This window comes from Grus americana, chromosome 15, assembly GCF_028858705.1.
Source record: "Grus americana isolate bGruAme1 chromosome 15, bGruAme1.mat, whole genome shotgun sequence".
NCBI lineage: Eukaryota > Metazoa > Chordata > Aves > Gruiformes > Gruidae > Grus > Grus americana.
In genome coordinates, this window is record NC_072866.1 from 2,387,315 (window position 1) to 2,404,154 (window position 16,840).

Consider the following 16,840-nt stretch of genomic DNA (forward strand, 5'->3'; position numbering starts at 1 on the left):
CCCCGTTGGCGGGGAGGGCCGCGCAGGCCGGCGGGGGGCGGCCGCCGGTGCCGTCCCGGCTGGGCGGGCGAGGGAGGGAGGCGGCGCGGCGGGAGCCGGCCCCTTGGCGGCGGCCGTGAGGGGGAGCGCTGCCCGGCGGGCGCGGGGAGGAAGCCGCGACCAGCTGCAGCCGACATGGAGGAGCGGTCCCCTCCCGGCGGGGGCCCGGCGTCCCCCTCCCGGGTCTGAGCGAGCGGCCGCCCGCCCCCCGCCTCGGCAGGGCTGCGGGAGCGGGGCCAGCGGCGGGCGGCAGCCCCGGCCCTGCCCGGCCGGCGGAGGCGTGTGAGGCGAGGGGAATATGTGGGGCTGCCCGCGCCCCAGCGCCCTGTGTGCCCAGCTCGGCGAGCGGCGGAGCGCCGAGGCGCTGCCCGGCCGCCCCTCCGCGCAGGCTGCGGTGGCGGCGGGAGGAGACTAGAGGCGACTGTCCGAGGAGCCCGGTGGCTTTCCCAGCCCGAGAGACCCAACTCCTGAGCGGGCTCTTCGGGAGGAATTGACAACATGGCTTCCCCACCGCACCAGCAGCTGCTGCATCACCACAGCACCGAGGTGAGCTGCGACTCCAGCGGGGACAGCAACAGCGTGACGGTGAAAATCAACCCCAAGCAGCACCAGGGCTGCTCCTCTTCCAAGCACTGCAAGTACAGCATCTCCTCCAGCTGCAGTTCGGGGGAGTCGGGGGGCACCCGCCGAGCCGTCGGAGGTGGCGGCAGCGGCCCCAGCCTCCGCCGGCAGAAGAAGCTGCCGCAGCTCTTCGAGAGGGCCTCTTCCAAGTGGTGGAATCCCAAGTTTGACTCCAACAACCTGGAGGAGGCTTGCATGGAGAGATGCTTCCCGCAGACCCAGCGCAGGTTTCGCTATGCCCTCTTCTACATTGGCGTGGCCTGCCTTCTCTGGGGCATCTACTTTGGCATACACATGAGAGAGAAACAGATTGTTTTCATGGTGCCAGCTCTGTGCTTCCTCTTGGTATGTGTAGCGTTTTTTGTGTTCACTTTCACTAAGACTTACGCCCAGCATTACGTATGGACTTCGCTGATACTCACCCTCCTGGTTTTTGCTTTGACTCTCGCTCCGCAGTTCCAGGCTCTGAAGCCTATCTCAGGAAGCGGTGACATGTCCAATCAGACTCACCCGGCAGATCCCACAGACACTTGTCTTTCTCAAGTAGGCAGTTTTTCTATGTGTATTGAAGTGCTCTTGTTGCTTTACACGGTGATGCACTTACCCTTGTATTTAAGCTTGTTTCTGGGACTGTCGTACTCGGTCCTCTTCGAGACCTTTGGTTACCGCTTCCGCGATGAGAACTGTTTTACACCTCTTGGAGCCGGTGTAGTTTACTGGGAGCTGTTGAGCAAAGCCTTCCTGCACATATGCATCCATGCCATCGGTATTCATTTATTTATCATGTCCGAGGTCAGATCAAGAAGCACATTCCTGAAAGTGGGGCAGTCCATCATGCATGGAAAAGACTTGGAAGTGGAAAAAGCCCTGAAAGAGCGGATGATTCATTCTGTTATGCCAAGAATAATAGCCGATGACTTAATGAAGCAGGGGGATGACGAAAGTGAAAACTCCATCAAACGTCATTCCACTTCAAGCCCCAAAAACAGGAAGAAGAAGCCCTCCATACAGAAAACCCCCATAATATTCCGTCCTTTTAAAATGCAACAGATAGAGCAAGTGAGCATTTTGTTCGCAGATATTGTTGGCTTCACGAAAATGAGTGCCAATAAATCTGCCCATGCTCTGGTGGGACTCCTGAACGACCTCTTTGGACGTTTCGATCGTCTGTGTGAGGACACTAAATGCGAGAAAATAAGCACTTTGGGAGACTGTTACTACTGCGTAGCTGGCTGCCCAGAGCCCCGGGCAGATCACGCTTACTGCTGCATCGAGATGGGCTTAGGTATGATTAAAGCCATTGAGCAGTTTTGCCAAGAGAAGAAAGAAATGGTGAACATGAGAGTCGGTGTTCATACCGGGACGGTCCTGTGTGGCATTTTGGGAATGAGGAGATTCAAGTTCGACGTGTGGTCCAACGATGTCAATTTGGCCAATCTGATGGAGCAGCTGGGGGTGGCTGGCAAAGTCCACATTTCAGAAGCTACTGCGAAATATTTGGATGATCGTTATGAAATGGAGGATGGAAAGGTGATCGAGCGAGTCGGTCAGAGCGTGGTAGCTGACCAGTTAAAAGGTACGTGCTTTTATTTTGTGCTCAATCTTTTTTTTTCTCCCTTTTCTGAGGGAATACATTTTCCCTAGTGCATGTTTTGTGCTTGCTGACGTGCAAATTGAATGCGTTTTACATTTAACTCTGCGTGCTGGTGATCACAAACACCATGGGAATTGCAGAATAAAAGATGCTGTGGAGATAAGCGTGGAATATCTTCTGGGCTACTCAAAATGTACTTAGACTTGATAACTCCTTAGCGCTCCTTGTGAGAGCATCACGTTGTAGGGAGGAGAAGGTTAATGGGTTTGCTGTCTGCAAGAGGTTTTTGTTTTACTGTTGTGTGTCATCCTTTAATTCAGTAAGTAAACTTGGTAATTTACTTCATGTGCCATACATAGAGCATATGTGTTTTGCAAAATTATGTATATCTGTGAAAAGTTTTTTTTGGCATTGGGAGAGTTGGGACTGCGAAGGCATTTGGGAAAAATGACAGCTGGATTCACAGAAAGAAATGAGCACTGTAGATTTGGCAGTTTGATACAGCGAGTTGTTACAGTTCGGAGTTAGGCTGGAAAAAGTTACTCAGGTGGTTCAGTGAGCTGGCAGATGCTCTCATTTCTGCAGCTCTAAGGATTTGGGGATGAAACTGCAAATTTGCCTTTCGGAAAAGAAAATGAGGGATCCTTTGGTTCCCCTTATGGCTTGGCTAAGAGTCCAGTTTTCGTTTTTCTACAGAGTATTCATTTTGAAATGAAACCCTCGACCACTTTCTGGCAGCACTTAGAAGTGCGTGCAGGAGGATTGTACATGCTGCAGGTTTAATTGTCTGTCCCTTCAGAGAAAGCTGTGTCTCTTCAGTGCCGTGCCTTTGTCTCACAGAGGTACAGTTGTGTGCAGTGCTTGTAGCCCAAGGTGGGGAGCAGGCAAATCAAAATGTGAGTGGAAGATGTTGCAAACCCTTTTATGCTATGTGAGTTTATTTGTTCTCTTTATAAATGTACTCATTTTTATGAAGTAAGAATGGAAAACAGAGTGGAAGAAACCAAAGGGAGTTGTAGGACAGCGTTGTGATGGAGGAAGGAGATATTTGTTGCAACAAATACGAAACGAGGCCAGGATGGTTGTAGAAAGGTCAGTGAGTAAGGACAGGGGGGAGAGTATTGCAAAACAGCGGTGGAAGCGGTAACGGCAGGCCGCTCGCCTGTGGCAGGTGCTTATTTTGATGTGACACAAATACTTATTTTTGGTGAGCTGGCTGTCCGCATGCATATGGCAACAGGGCTGAAATGAGAGGCTTACGGGGAGGAAAAATATCGACAGTGACATTGGTGGCTGGAAGCAATCGAACTGAAGCAGATGTGTGTCCCTGGGCTTTGGCTTTCTGTTTAGCTTCTAAAAATACAAATTCAGTTAATTTCCTTGAAAACCGTTGACACTGATGTATTTCAGTGGAAGGGTGCTTTCAAGAAAAAAGGATCAGACATCATCTCTCCGTTACTCTAAGCTGAATCTTGCTGTTCTGGTGAAAATAAATTTAATAGGCTGTAGAGAAACAACCCTGCGATATCTAAGTCCCTGATTTCCCTCTTCTATCTGCCTTTACAGTCAGATGTGGTGTGAAGGCCGTGTTGTAGCAACAAATGAAATTAAGTATTTTTGCTAAATTTATAACTGTACTTGATATCACTAATCACAAAGTGACATGAACTTACTTGTGGAGACTGATGGTACAGCTCTTAAATATTTTTATTTATTTGTTTATATTTTCTAGGCGATCACAAGAGCACTGTGTACAGCAATTACACCCCATGCCAAGAGTGGTTTTTTCAGTCTTTCTTAGACTTCTGTTCTGTCCTTGGTTACATTTATTGCGAGAGGGCATACGTAGGCTGCTGTGTCTTGTCAGTGGTTCGGATTTTGCAGCTTTGAATGCCTTTCACAGGTCCTGCTATAGCCAGGGCACTACAGGTGAATGAATGGAAATGCTTTCTAGATAACATGAAGTGTGCTTTGTAAACTGACATTTTAATGCTCTCTTCTTATCCCGAGCCCTAGCTATGAAAGCAACTGGAGCATGTGGTAAGAATTACTTTAACGAGGAATGTGGGTTGGGTTTTTTCCCCTTTCCTTTCTGTATTTTATTGTGGAACTGTAATTAGCTTCCATTTCTTATCAATGTCTTCTGTAGTTATAGAATACAGAGCCAGCGTGTACTTTTAAACCAGGCAGACCTCTGCCATGACCACCTTTATCTGCGGGTCTGTGGCATGCGTAGTCCCTTTCCCTCCCATGCCCAGACCCCCAGGGGCACATGGTGGGTGCTACGGAGCTGCCCGTTTTTTCCTGTCTCCTCAGTACTTTGTTCTGCAGTCAGATTACTTGGCTGACAGGTAATTGGCATCAGGGAGAAAAAAAAAAAAAGGCAATGATAAAGCAATCTAACAGCAGTGCTACAGGCGGGCGTCTTGAGCCTGCTGCAGGGGAGGGTTTTGTTAAGGAGCAGCGCTGAGATTTAATAGAGTAAACTGAGATTTCACCTCTTAATTAATTGTCCTCTGCCAAGCATCTGCTCAGTTTTGTGAACGGAGGTGCTGTTAGGAAGCTTTGCTTTACTGTTTTCCCTGAGAAATCATTGATAGCAGTGATAGAGAAGAGGAAGTTTGTTGTGGTTGTTTAATTATGTTCTACATCGTACTCTTTTCAAGTATGAAAGTGCTGCAGAGATAACACACATAAGCTTCGTTTCCCTACCGGTACTTCACTTCTCATCTTCCTTTCAACCTTTGGTATCTTAATGATATCCTATTTTTTATGTTGTATGTCTAGTATATTATCTCTTAATTGTCTGAGCTGCTACATTAGTTGCAGCTATCTTTCTGAGACTAAGTCAACGTGATCAAGTAAACTCCTTATAGAGCGAAATAGGAGGTACTGAGAACTCGTTGTCCACGTTGTCCATGTTTCAGGACTTCCACCTAAGGCTGGTTCTGGACTGGGTCTTTGAACAAAAGTACCTCCGTGGTTGGAGCACATCCAGCGTGCTCCTGGAGCGAGCCTCTTGGTGCGGTTCGCCCTGAAGGAATCCAGGTACAACTCAACAGCGTGCACCAAAGCAGGGTACGTAGGAGTGGTCTGTGCAAACTGCTTCAAAACCGTGCTCCCCATTCCATTTGAAATACTTATGTAGATGTACCCTGAGCTGTCCCAGTGCTGCTCTCCTCGTTTTTTTGGAATAGACGAGGCAAAACTAAATTTCTCTCTCTGTGCTGTTTTGTGGCTCATTGAAATCTGAGGCTGCAAATATCTTTTCTTCCTCCTTTGGCTCCTTATTACAAGAAGTGGGGCCCTAGTATGTTCCCTCCTGTTCCTGACTTCTGAATTAAGTAGATGGTGTCTAAAACAAACTAACAAAGAGAGCAAGCCATGGATGACCTTACAATATTTTTGCCTGTTTCTGACTGCTGTTTGTTTTAAGATTGCTTAGGCCATCTGTTTTCACAGCACCTGATCCCCTTGGACATGAGGGGAGCGCAGGAGAGCAATGTTGCGGTGATTTTTTGAGGTCATTAGTTCAATTATATCTTCGGTAATAATTTTGCCATAGGATTTGAGACAATTCACTTTTTCTGTTTTCTTCCTAGCAAATAAATTTATTGAAGACTATGAGATACTGAGAGTCACATAATACATGTTAACGTGTCCCTTCTGAACTCTGGAGTCAGAGATCTCTTCTCGGATATAAAAAGTTCTGCTTATGGAAATATTTTTGTTTTGCTCTGTTTTTCTTGGTTGTTTGCATTTCTCTTTCTTGTTACTTAGGAGGTCACAATATTGCTATTTGCCAGCCAGCAACTCTTCCAGAAATACCAGGGTCACCGACTTTTTTTTTTTTGAATGCTCAAAATACATAAGCGTGTTGAGGCAAGAATGCTTTCTCTGTGTTTATAGCGCATAGCACAGTGGAACCATGATTTCATTTGGGGCATTTGTATCTATGCTGATACTCTTAATAAGAGCTATTGTTATTGAAGTTCCTGTTAAAATAATTCCTGAACTTTCTGCTGCAAGATACCTCCTTGTTTGATTTGCCTCAAGGAATGGCTTTATCGCTGAGTTTCTGTTAGAAGCCCTTGAAGATACAGACACACTTTTCTCTCTGATTTTTTTTTTGTCGTTTGCTTCATCATGGAAGAAACGTAAGTGGATCTTGGGCACTCTGTCACCTGGCTAACCAAACGAGTCGTTGGTGGCTTCAGAGGGAAGGTCAGCTTTCGCACCACTTACTGGGTGAAAATCCACTGGTTCACCTGGGGAACTGGTGGCCATTCCTGGTATATCAAAGATATCAAAGAAGTGCAGCTTACTGTATTGTCTTTCATTGTTCTCTGCATTTCTTCTAATATCTGCTTTACTTTTAAACATTTTTTTAATAAAGCAAATCAGTTATAAAAGTCACCGTTTCGCTCGATATTGAAACCTTTTAATGTAATTTAAGGTTATTATTTCTCCATAAATAGCCTAGCTCTTTACATGGTGGCAACCTGCGACTGACAGGATGCTTTTCCCTTGGCAGACCACGGGATACAGCTCTGCCTGGTGACTTGATACTCTGCTGCTTTTTCAGGTTTGGGTTACAGGGAACACAGAGTGGGTTTTCCTGAATGACAAAAGTCTTGGGTAAGGTTATGAAGAGATAAGTCATTGAATTTTTCTTCCCTTCTTCCCCTCTGTGACCGATCACGGGGAGACCATGATTACACCCTGATGACAGTGAAGTCTTTCCTGCCTGCCCCGTCTTTCTGTCTTTTACTAGACAGAGAACCTGTAGCCATCGTGTTTCTGGAAGTTCATAGGTAGATGAAAGATAAGATGAAAGTTTTCCTTAGCTTTTTGAGCCCAGCCTGCCGGGCGTCGTGTAAATCTAGACGACTTGTGCTTGTGCCAGCAGGACAGCTCTGCAGAGAGCTCTGCACAGATTCATCTTTGCTCTGTGGCTTGGCTAACAGCAGCTTTAGTTTCTAACTAGGAAGTGGTTTTTGGGGTGAGCGCAGGAGGTTAGGGTGCTTGTCTTGTGTCTTGCTGGGTGCTGTGCAGGTCTTCCCATTCAACATCTAGTTTCATCGTGCTCAATAAATGTAAATCTTTAGATACTGGCTGTTTATATTTGTTGAACTTGTTTGTGGCAGACATTGTAATTCTGGATTTCATGTGTTCTGATACTAATCTGATGGTCAGGGAACAATTGATAGCTAGAACAAATGTCAGGTTTTTTTAAAATGGTAATGATGTAAGCATGTGTATGTATTTCCACTTTCCCACAAAACAAAATTCTGAGTGCTGACTGAGACAGAAAATTTTAATGACTAGTCTGTTTATCAGTTTTACATAATCTGACCTATTAATCGTTGTTATTGAGGTAGCGGTTCATAAACTTATTTGCAAGTGTGAGACTGAAAATAAAACATTGTACACAGGTTGACTTCACTCCTGTATTTAAAAAATGAAAAGTATTCAATGACAGATAAAGAATTATAATTAGAGGTAATTAACATGAAGGCATATTGCCAGGAAGAAGTAAATTCTACATTGATTTAACATTTTGACGTGATCTGTAATTTTACCATGTAATTACTGCCAGGTAGTTTTTGTGACCTCTGCAGGAAGGTCACAATGTCTCCATATTTTGAGGAAGATTTGTTGAGTTGCTCTTGGTTTTGTTTGCGCCAGACCAAGTAGAAAAATATCTCAATTAAAAAATATTCACGCTTAAGCTGGTTTTATTATTCAAGGGAAACTTGGATGTTGGCTTTTCAGGCTTTGAGTTTTGATAACATACTTGTTAATTTGGCTAATTCGACTGCACACAGTGAAAAATAATTTATAAGCATAGTTAGTATCTATGTAAGATTCTCCACTTTGTACAGGATAGAGGTTAACTCTAACCATACACTTCATTTAACAGTGTGGGCTCCGGTTTCAATTTATTGTGTGTCCTGACACTAATTAACAAATAAGTCAACGCAGTGCTGACAGTCTGGTTGTAAAGTGTTGCAGCTCTGCCTGTTTAAGCCCTATAGAAGCACTGTAGAATGAAGTAACAATTTCAAAAGACATTTACATCCTACAAGAGTTGAAGTGAGCATGGCAGGTTTATTCTAGAACATGGGAAAGACGGGTACTGAAATTCAAGGTTCTGTAATACTGGAGGGATGCCGTGGCTTCTGTTGCATTAGATGATCATCATCTGCGGAGTCTTTCATTTATGTTTCTCTCTTTGGCTACCCAAAATATAGGTGCTGCAATGTAAACAGGTACCCTGCAAATAACAAATCCGAGCTTTCTTCTTCATGTTCACATCAGTAAATCTTCAGAGGTACGTGAGGGACTATTTAAATGCAAGAAAACTTCTTTAAATAAAAGCCTTGACACTGTGGCTTTTAGGGGAAAAAGATTGATGGAAAAGACAAAACAAAGTCAAAGACACATAATTTATATTCATCTTCTGTCATGAGGAGGCTGCATGATTTGAATGGGTTGTTTAAAACTCTTTTCGCAGTTATTTCACAATATGTACTTCACTTTTCCATCTGGTGGGCAAAGTATATAAGAATTTACATTCACCACTTTAAAACAAAGTACAGTTTCATTGAATTTTAAGTTGCTGTAGATTGTTCTGGAATATTACTAAAATTAGTGAATTGAAATTATTTTCCACCATCTACAGTTTGTGTGTAAGCTATCCCTCTCTTGATCCTGACTCACAAGCTCACTCCATCCATCCTGGCTCTGTAAGGAGAGACAGCCATTCCTCTTTCCGTTACAGCTGACACTTGAAAATTCTCTGCTATTTTTAGCTGATTTTCAATCTCATTTCTGTCCTTTGAAAAGAAAGAAAAATAAAAAATTCCTAGCCTTTAAATTTTTAATTTCCACTGGATGTTGCTGTTGCAAATAAGCCAGCTAGTCAATACTCATTAACACATTTTAATGGGTTCTGTTATGTAAGTTTGCATTATTGCGATGGCTCTTTCATAGGTTTGTAGGAAATTGTTGGAACTCGATTTCAAACAAAGCCATGCAGGTTTCGAAAGTGTAGCTGCTTGCTCCCAAGTAAGAATTTGTGAAAATCTGAAGTGGCAGTGGGAAGAGAAGTATAGACTGGAGATGGGACCATAGTGTTACAGCTTTTTCTTCACCTGACCATCACGTTGCGGCACTGGTACTGACTTAGGCAGAATCTGTACTACCCTTCGAGGCCAAATCCTTTTCATCAAATGAATATTCTCTTTCATTTTTTTCTCCCAAAATGTTTTAACCTAGAGCAATGGGCCTAGTAGATATATGGCTTTAGGGATAGATATTTCTCACGGTTCTGAAATGACTTTGTGAAGGAACAAAATGTTCTAGATATTTTTCTTCAGCTAGCATCCCTCGGACTCCAAATGTCCCTTACAATTGCCTGAAAACTTTTGGGGCTTGTATTTGCTACCATAACTTAATTTGGGAATTCTTAGCAAACCATATAAATATCAATGATTATATTGCAAGTCTTTATTTCTCTGACAGCACTTACTGTTCCTCTTGTTACACTTCTAAAGCTGTTGTCTTCAACTTGACTCGACAGATTCAGAAATAACATTATTGTCATAAATAGCATTACTTATAAAATCTCCAAAATTGGAACAGTGCAGAGGAACTAATGGAATAAAGTCCACTAGCTTGCTAATGGCCCTTTCCTTCCGTCTGCTGCTTAACGTACGCAGAAACGTGCAAACAAAGGAAAATGTCTTTTGCTATACATGTAGCATACTTGAATATCTACTAATCAAAGAGCAATTTGCTTTCCTTTTGGTTTGGGTTTTTTTTTTTTAACCTCCGTCAGCTAAAGTTAACTCAAATTCACTTGCGTGGATGTCATCGTGGGATGGAAGGTTCCTGTTGGCTACGTGATTCCTTAAACTGTGATTCCTAAAACACAGAAAGAGAGCCAAAAAGCATCTGATAAAGATTTAGTTTCCTTCGAATCTTGTTAATTTAGGCCTTAATAGAACAATTCCTTTTTTTTCTCCTGAAGAGAGAGGGAGGAGGAGAAAGTGGAAAGCAAAGCTAATCGATAATCAATAACAACGATATGATAAGCTATTCGTATGTTTTAAGAGCAAAAATGGTGGTGGCTTGGTTGACTGCGCTTAACTTCACAATAAGCGAAAAAAAGTCTATAATTGAAATCAAACATGGTATTACGTATTGATTCAGCCTACAGGAAACATAGGAAGGCTTCTGCTTCTGATACTGGATGCTTAATTCTTTACATTCATTAGCTAAACAAAGATATTTGAGTCAGAAATGGGATCTTATTAATTTTTAAATGTGCAGCTTTGAAGTTTGATTTAGATGCATATGCCTACTATACGGAACAGAAGTTAATTATTTTTTTCTTTACAGAGTATTACATTAGGTATGCTATTTTCAAAAGACCTCACTGGTAAGCTTTTGCATAGCTGGTCCTAGTAGTTCTTGGAATCAAATTCTTGCATTCTTTAGCTCTTGTTTAATGGACATGCAAAGCTGTCCTGTAAGGTACTAAGTTTCTTTAACCCCTGACCGACTTGGACGAAAGTACAATAGATAAATCTTTTGGAAGTGCTCAGGGCCTGACAGGATGTAATGAGGAAATGTTCCTGTAAGCACATTATTTGCAAAGAGACCAGGTACAACATTAGCTCCAAATTTCCTTTGTTTAGACAGCGTGATGCTTAGTAAGAGCTGTCTGTGTTTCTAGGAGGTCTGCGTTTGGACTGCGCTAAGAGAAGAAATGGCCGCAGGCTTCCAGAAGATCGATGGAGACTTTGCAGTGTCGCACACGCCCACAGTGAAATTACACCAGCATATAATCAGACTTTGATCCAAGACTTTTGTAACCTCTCCCATCTATTTCCAGTTCTTAAAACTTTGTTCTGATTTGTTAACAATATGTAGGAAAGCAAAAGGATTTTACTTGTTTTGATCTGACTCCCTATTTGACACTGACCTTCCTACTAAGATACAGGTTATGAAAGAGATTCTATCTTGTATATGTACATATAAGTTACTAATGACAATATGAATAATATTGAATGTTTTACTTGCTGCTTGGCAATGTGGTATCAACCAGAAGCAGAGAGCATTCTTAAAAATACCACGTGAGAATGAGAAAATTTATTATAAGTTGTTTCATAATCCCAATAAACCATTTAAGAGAAACACACACACGCCCCATGCCTCACCTCAGGTTCTGGAATCTGTAATGATCGTTAAATGAATTTTTCTGCTGAGGATGTTAAAATAACATATTAATCTTAGGTTATGAAACATTGCTGCTGCTGGAATTTGCTGTGGATACAGAGGGAAACAAAAGGTCTGCTAGCCTTCACTGAAGTCGCATTTTCTTACCTGTGTCAGATACTTTAATTTGCTATTTGACGATAGTTTTCCACAAATAAGTAAAAAAATCTTAATTACATAAGGCTGTTCTTACTTGCTTTTTATACATACATATATATGTGTATATACAGCATTTCAGTAAATATGTGCATCCTTAGGATGTTTCTTACATGAAAATACTTCAAGTTGTCTTTGCAGTCCATTATTTCTGAATAATCAGATGCTTGAAGCATGCTTAATCAGCTTGGAAAGGGGGCTTAATTCTTGCAGCACAAATGGCCGATGTTCATCAAATGGGTGGCATTTTTTAGTTAAAAGTTTGGCTTAGCTATCTATGTTTAATAGGGAGCATCATAAAATCTACTTGTTGATAACAGGAGGTGGATGCTGCATCTAAGAGAGGTTTTCAAAGCACGCTTGTCTTTACGGCGTGGGGCCTGTCCGGCTCTGCCGCGCTGCTTGCAGGAGACCACCTCTGGAAAAGAAAGGTGGTTGCATATTTGCATACAGTCTACGTGCTCATGGTAACTGATAGGGGATGGAAAAAAAGGAGATAAAGGATGCTTTTTTTTTCTTTTAAATGTGCGGGCGAAGGCTACAGAGAGGAAGGTGCTGGTTTCTGAGCCCTGATGAAGCACTGGGACGACCGTTGTGCTTTGTTGCTTACCCCTGCTCAGAGATAGAGACAGTTTGGTGATGGCTGTTTGCTGTTCAGGAGCTGGTTATGATTTTGTGTCCGAAATCGGGTACTGAAAGTGAATCAGACCATACGGAAGACATTTTTGATCAGGCACAGTGTTTTCTAAGTGTTATAAAAAAATGTGTGCGTGATGTGGCTATATTTAAAATGTAGTACATCTGTTAGGCATTAAATTCTTTCCAAGATTTCAGGAGGTGACAAAGTTGGAAATTGTCTTAAAATTTAGATTAAGATTTTTTCCAAGTTAGGATATTTGCCTGCTAGGCTTCCGCACTTACCAGTGCTGCTTTGAAGCAGTGTATTTGATAAACACTTAAATAAACTGCATTACTTAAGTATTTTGCGACTTAGATAATTATTTGACTTGTATGAGCCTTATATCAGCCAGAGACAAGCGTGCAGCCAATACAGTCATAAATTTGTGAGAGTTGTGCTGCTGCTGCTGTAATGGAGAAGGCTTTGTGGCATTAGATTGTGCTGACAGTGCATTATTTGTCTAACCCATTCGGAGTAAAGGATTTGTTAATTCTTACTCTGCTTAGTAAGCCCAGGAGTTGGACCATGCCCCACCAATGCTTGGTGCAGCTTTTTAAACACTAAATCCTCCTAATTCAAATGGTGCTCTGTGTTAAATTTTACAGTTATACTTGTTTCATTTCAAAGAAGAGCCAGTTGTTTTTAATAGCAGACTTACTGATTTGTGGAAATAACTTGATTGTGTGTGTATGTATGTTAAATGTGATCTCCGGGACATTACGGTAACACAACAGTCTATGTGGGGAAATACATAAATACTCAATTCAGGAACTACAGTTAATATACAATGAGTATGTCTATAGTTTATCTAAATAAGACAACTTTAAATGCAGCAAACGACTTTCACAAATATAAGTAAAGCAAAATGATGTACTAGAAGTCCTTGCTGCTGTATTTAGGTGACTCAGTATAAAATGAACACAAAGTACAAGAGTTAAAGCTATAAACACAGACTTTGAGATCAGAAGAAGGATGACTGGGAGTGTTTATATGAGTTTTTATTGCCCTTTCAATGCATATGTAAACTACAGCTCTGCTGCAACGAGTATTAGGAGACGATCTCATGGAAAATTAGCCCGTCAAACATAGCTGATATTAGATAGTCATTGAAAGGGTTAATACTTTGATTTTTATTTATAGAATGGGGCACTTCTTGGAGAAGTGGTATTGAATTAATTAAGAAGTCTGTGCTGCTACCTGGGCTTTTCAGTAGATGAGGAGCTGGTGGTGCTGAGCCCCAGCAAGATGCACTCTCGCACAGCAAAGGCAGAGAATGGTGAGCCGGTAACGCCGGTAATTTATTCCAGATGTGCCGTCCCGCTCCATGCGGGGGGGTGTGTGTGTGCATTTTGGAAGCAAGGAAAGGAGGGATGGCAGCTTGAAGTCAGTGTTGGGCCGTAATCTAGCAAAACCAGCGAGGATCCCATCTCTACGCTTGAGGTGGTAATGGCTCTGTTAGAGCCTTGTAGGATAAAGAAATAGTTTTTGTTTTTTGAGCATAGTTAGCTTTTTTTTTCATGATGCGACTTTGCCATGTCTCATAAATTGAAGAAAACTCCCTTCCAAATGCCTCTTTCAAGAAAGTTTAAAATTAATGTCTTAATTTATAGACATTTGGATATTTTTATACTAATACATAGTTGAACCGTAACAAACGGACAATGAAATTTTACTCTCTAGTACTTACTCCTTCCTTTCCCTTGTCAGGGGATAAAAATCTACCACATAGGCACAGTACACAGACTGGAAAGATCATCGGGTATTTGAATAACTGGTGCGGATTAGATTTATGTTACTTGTACATGGATACTGTGGTAAGAGTGAGCCAAGTGCTTGGTTTGAAAACTCTGTCTAGAGTCCCTGTCTTTAGTATCTTAATAAATAAACTCCTCATATGTAGCTGTGTAGCCCATTCCTGAAAAACCGTTGTCTAGACATCTGACTGTCTGAATGTATTATTTTTCTGATGATGAAGCATTGGCTTGCTGTAACTGACAGTTCTACTGTAAATTCTGTTGTGTGACTCCTAAAACCAGGTTTAAATCCCTAACAGTCATACATGCCTTCACTTCTAAAATGTATTTGTGGTAGAATGAGCACACGAAGTACTGGTATGTGCCAAGGTCAGGTAATGAGCTCGTTTATTGATAAGAACCTGCACTAATAATGCTTTGTTGACAGTGATTCCCAAAGTGCTGTATTTGAGGTTTGTACTGAAATCCGGGTGCTTGGTACTGTAGCAGAGTTAAATAGACTAAATAGTGAGTAGTTAAAATTAGTATTATTGTTCCATGGGACACAGGGTGTATGGCTTGCTGATTCTGTCTTGGTTGCTGTTTGTCTGCAAATATTCTTTTTGTGCCAAGATGGGAATATTTTCTCATATCCCATCACAGTCCCACATTTTCTACCTATAGCATGTTTCTCCCCATGTTGAAGTAAGGGGGAATATAGAAGAGAATTGTACTTTCCCTTTTTTAGTATGGCAGTATAAATAATTTGTAAAATAATTTGAGGTCTTAAAGAGGTAAATCTGTTTCTGGACATTAGAATGAGAAGAGACAGGGGGACTCTGGAGGTACCAGGCATCGTTGTTTCAAAAACAGGATGAAAAATTGCAGGTTCCGCGCAGCAGCATTGAAGTCTCTGCACGGATATGGGTAGGTGCAGTATTTGCCCACTTCATCTCCTCAGTAAGTTCTGCTCCTCCAGCCCGTGTGTGCTTTGCTCTCCTGTGCTCGGGTGGCAGATACGCATTAGCGATGTTTTCCCAGTTGCTCGGCTGCATGTTTTTATTTGGTTTTCAGTTCCTGCGCTCATGGTTGGAGCCGAGTGTTGTGCCTCGAGACTTAGAGAGGAGAAGTTGTCACGAACTCTATTTTTCAGTCTTTTCTTTCTTTAATACAAACCAGATAATGATTTATCTTTCTTGCAGCAGTGTTACGGTAGCTCTAGAAGAGAGAGGAGTGTTAAGTGACATTTATGTGGGAGCAAGGACGTGATTCTTTAATGGTCTAAAGTTTTCTGGTGCTGCCTAGCATTTGGGACGATTCATGCTGTTTCCTGAAACAGAATGTAGCTTTTTGGATGTTGGAAAGAGCGTACTGCAGCAGAAATAGTGTATCCAAGATGTTTTTTGTTGTTCTTTATTAATAAGCTCTCCCCAAAGTAAATTCCAAGACCTTTAAAACATGAAGAGCCTCTGCTCGTCCCACGTGGAGAAGAATTGATTGATTCAGTAAAAGTATCCAGCTAATACTTGGCTATTTTGAACACGGATCCTACTTAGCATGCCTGTTTATGTGAATACTATTTGATGTGAACGTGTCTCCATGTGTGGAGAAACTGGAGTTTTTGAAGGGTCTATGTTGCACAAAAAATTTACATATTTTCAGTTGCAATTTTATCAGCCAAGACAGCAAAGAGACCAAGTGTATAGTACTACACGGAAACCTGAAAAGGTAAGCGCTAGTGTGAATTCTTACAGGTTGTTGAATTCCCTCATGTTTGTCTTTAGAGTATAGTATTATGAGGTTTGGCGCTTTAATTACTTGATTTTAAAATATATTGCAGTTCTAATTTTAAATAAAACAAAAAGTCTACTTTAATTTTAAATTTAAAAAAAAAATCTACTTAAGAAGATAGCTGGGGAAAAAATGTTTTAAAAGAACCTGAAGTGAAAGGAAGATTAATGGCTGATTTTTGGTCCGGGGGAGATGATTAGTTCCCATGGTGGTCTGAGCACGGGGATGATGGTGCTGCTCTTTGTGGTGAGCTCGGGTGCTGGGGTCTCTCTGTGGAGGTTAGCTTGTCTTTTTGGATGCTCCTTTACATTCTTGACTGCAGACTTTAGGGGCCGCATAGGAGTTGCATTTTCTCTGTGAAGCACAAGCTACTACCCATGGTAGGACTTGTGTAGTTCTAAAGAAAGATTGTATTTGCTGGTAGATCACTCTCCCTCCCCCCAAAAAACCTGACAGCTGTTTTAAGAAGTTATTTTCAGGCTGGAACGTGAAACTTGGAAAAGAACCAGACTCCTTTACAAACAAACTTAGCAGTGTCGTTGTCCGTTGTGTCCCCCTGCCGCCATTAGAAATGACTCTGTACTTTTATTTACAATGTCATATAGCTGATCCTATGTCAATGCTGTAGTTTACTTCCCCCTTTTTATTTACTTTAATGTTCTTTAATGTTTGTTTGCTAAGAATTCACAAGCATAAACAACTGGAGGTAGTGGTGGACTTTGTGGTGGGAGCTGTAATAGTGTTTCCAATGCAATTTGCCGATGTGAAATACGTGGTGAAATAGGAAAGGTAGGATTTACAGATACTGGTATTATTTTGGTTTCTAGCCTTAGAACTGAAGAGCAAAATTTATTTCTGAGCAATATCTCGCATATTTCAGTGCAAGTTTCCAAGGCCCCAAAGCACCATGGTAGCTTTTCTCAAAATATTGTGGCTTATTTA

At 41.8% G+C, this 16,840-nt stretch overlaps 1 protein-coding gene across 5 annotated transcripts in view; it reads left to right on the forward strand.

The window, feature by feature from the left end:
- Window positions 1-68: 68 nt before the first annotated feature.
- ADCY9 (adenylate cyclase 9) overlaps window positions 69-16,840 on the forward strand; it is a 95,191-nt gene continuing 78,419 nt past the window's right edge. For 3 of the 5 annotated variants that reach the window (XR_008579454.1, XR_008579453.1, XM_054843633.1), the window contains exon 1: window positions 81-2,236. Coding sequence is in view for 3 of the 5 variants with exons in the window: in XM_054843633.1 (XP_054699608.1) it covers window positions 538-2,236 (1,699 nt within the window). In the remaining 2 variants the exon portion in view is untranslated. Of the gene's footprint in view, window positions 2,237-16,840 lie in introns of all 5 variants that reach the window. The other 2 variants (XM_054843635.1, XM_054843636.1) reach the window with 2 other exon arrangements.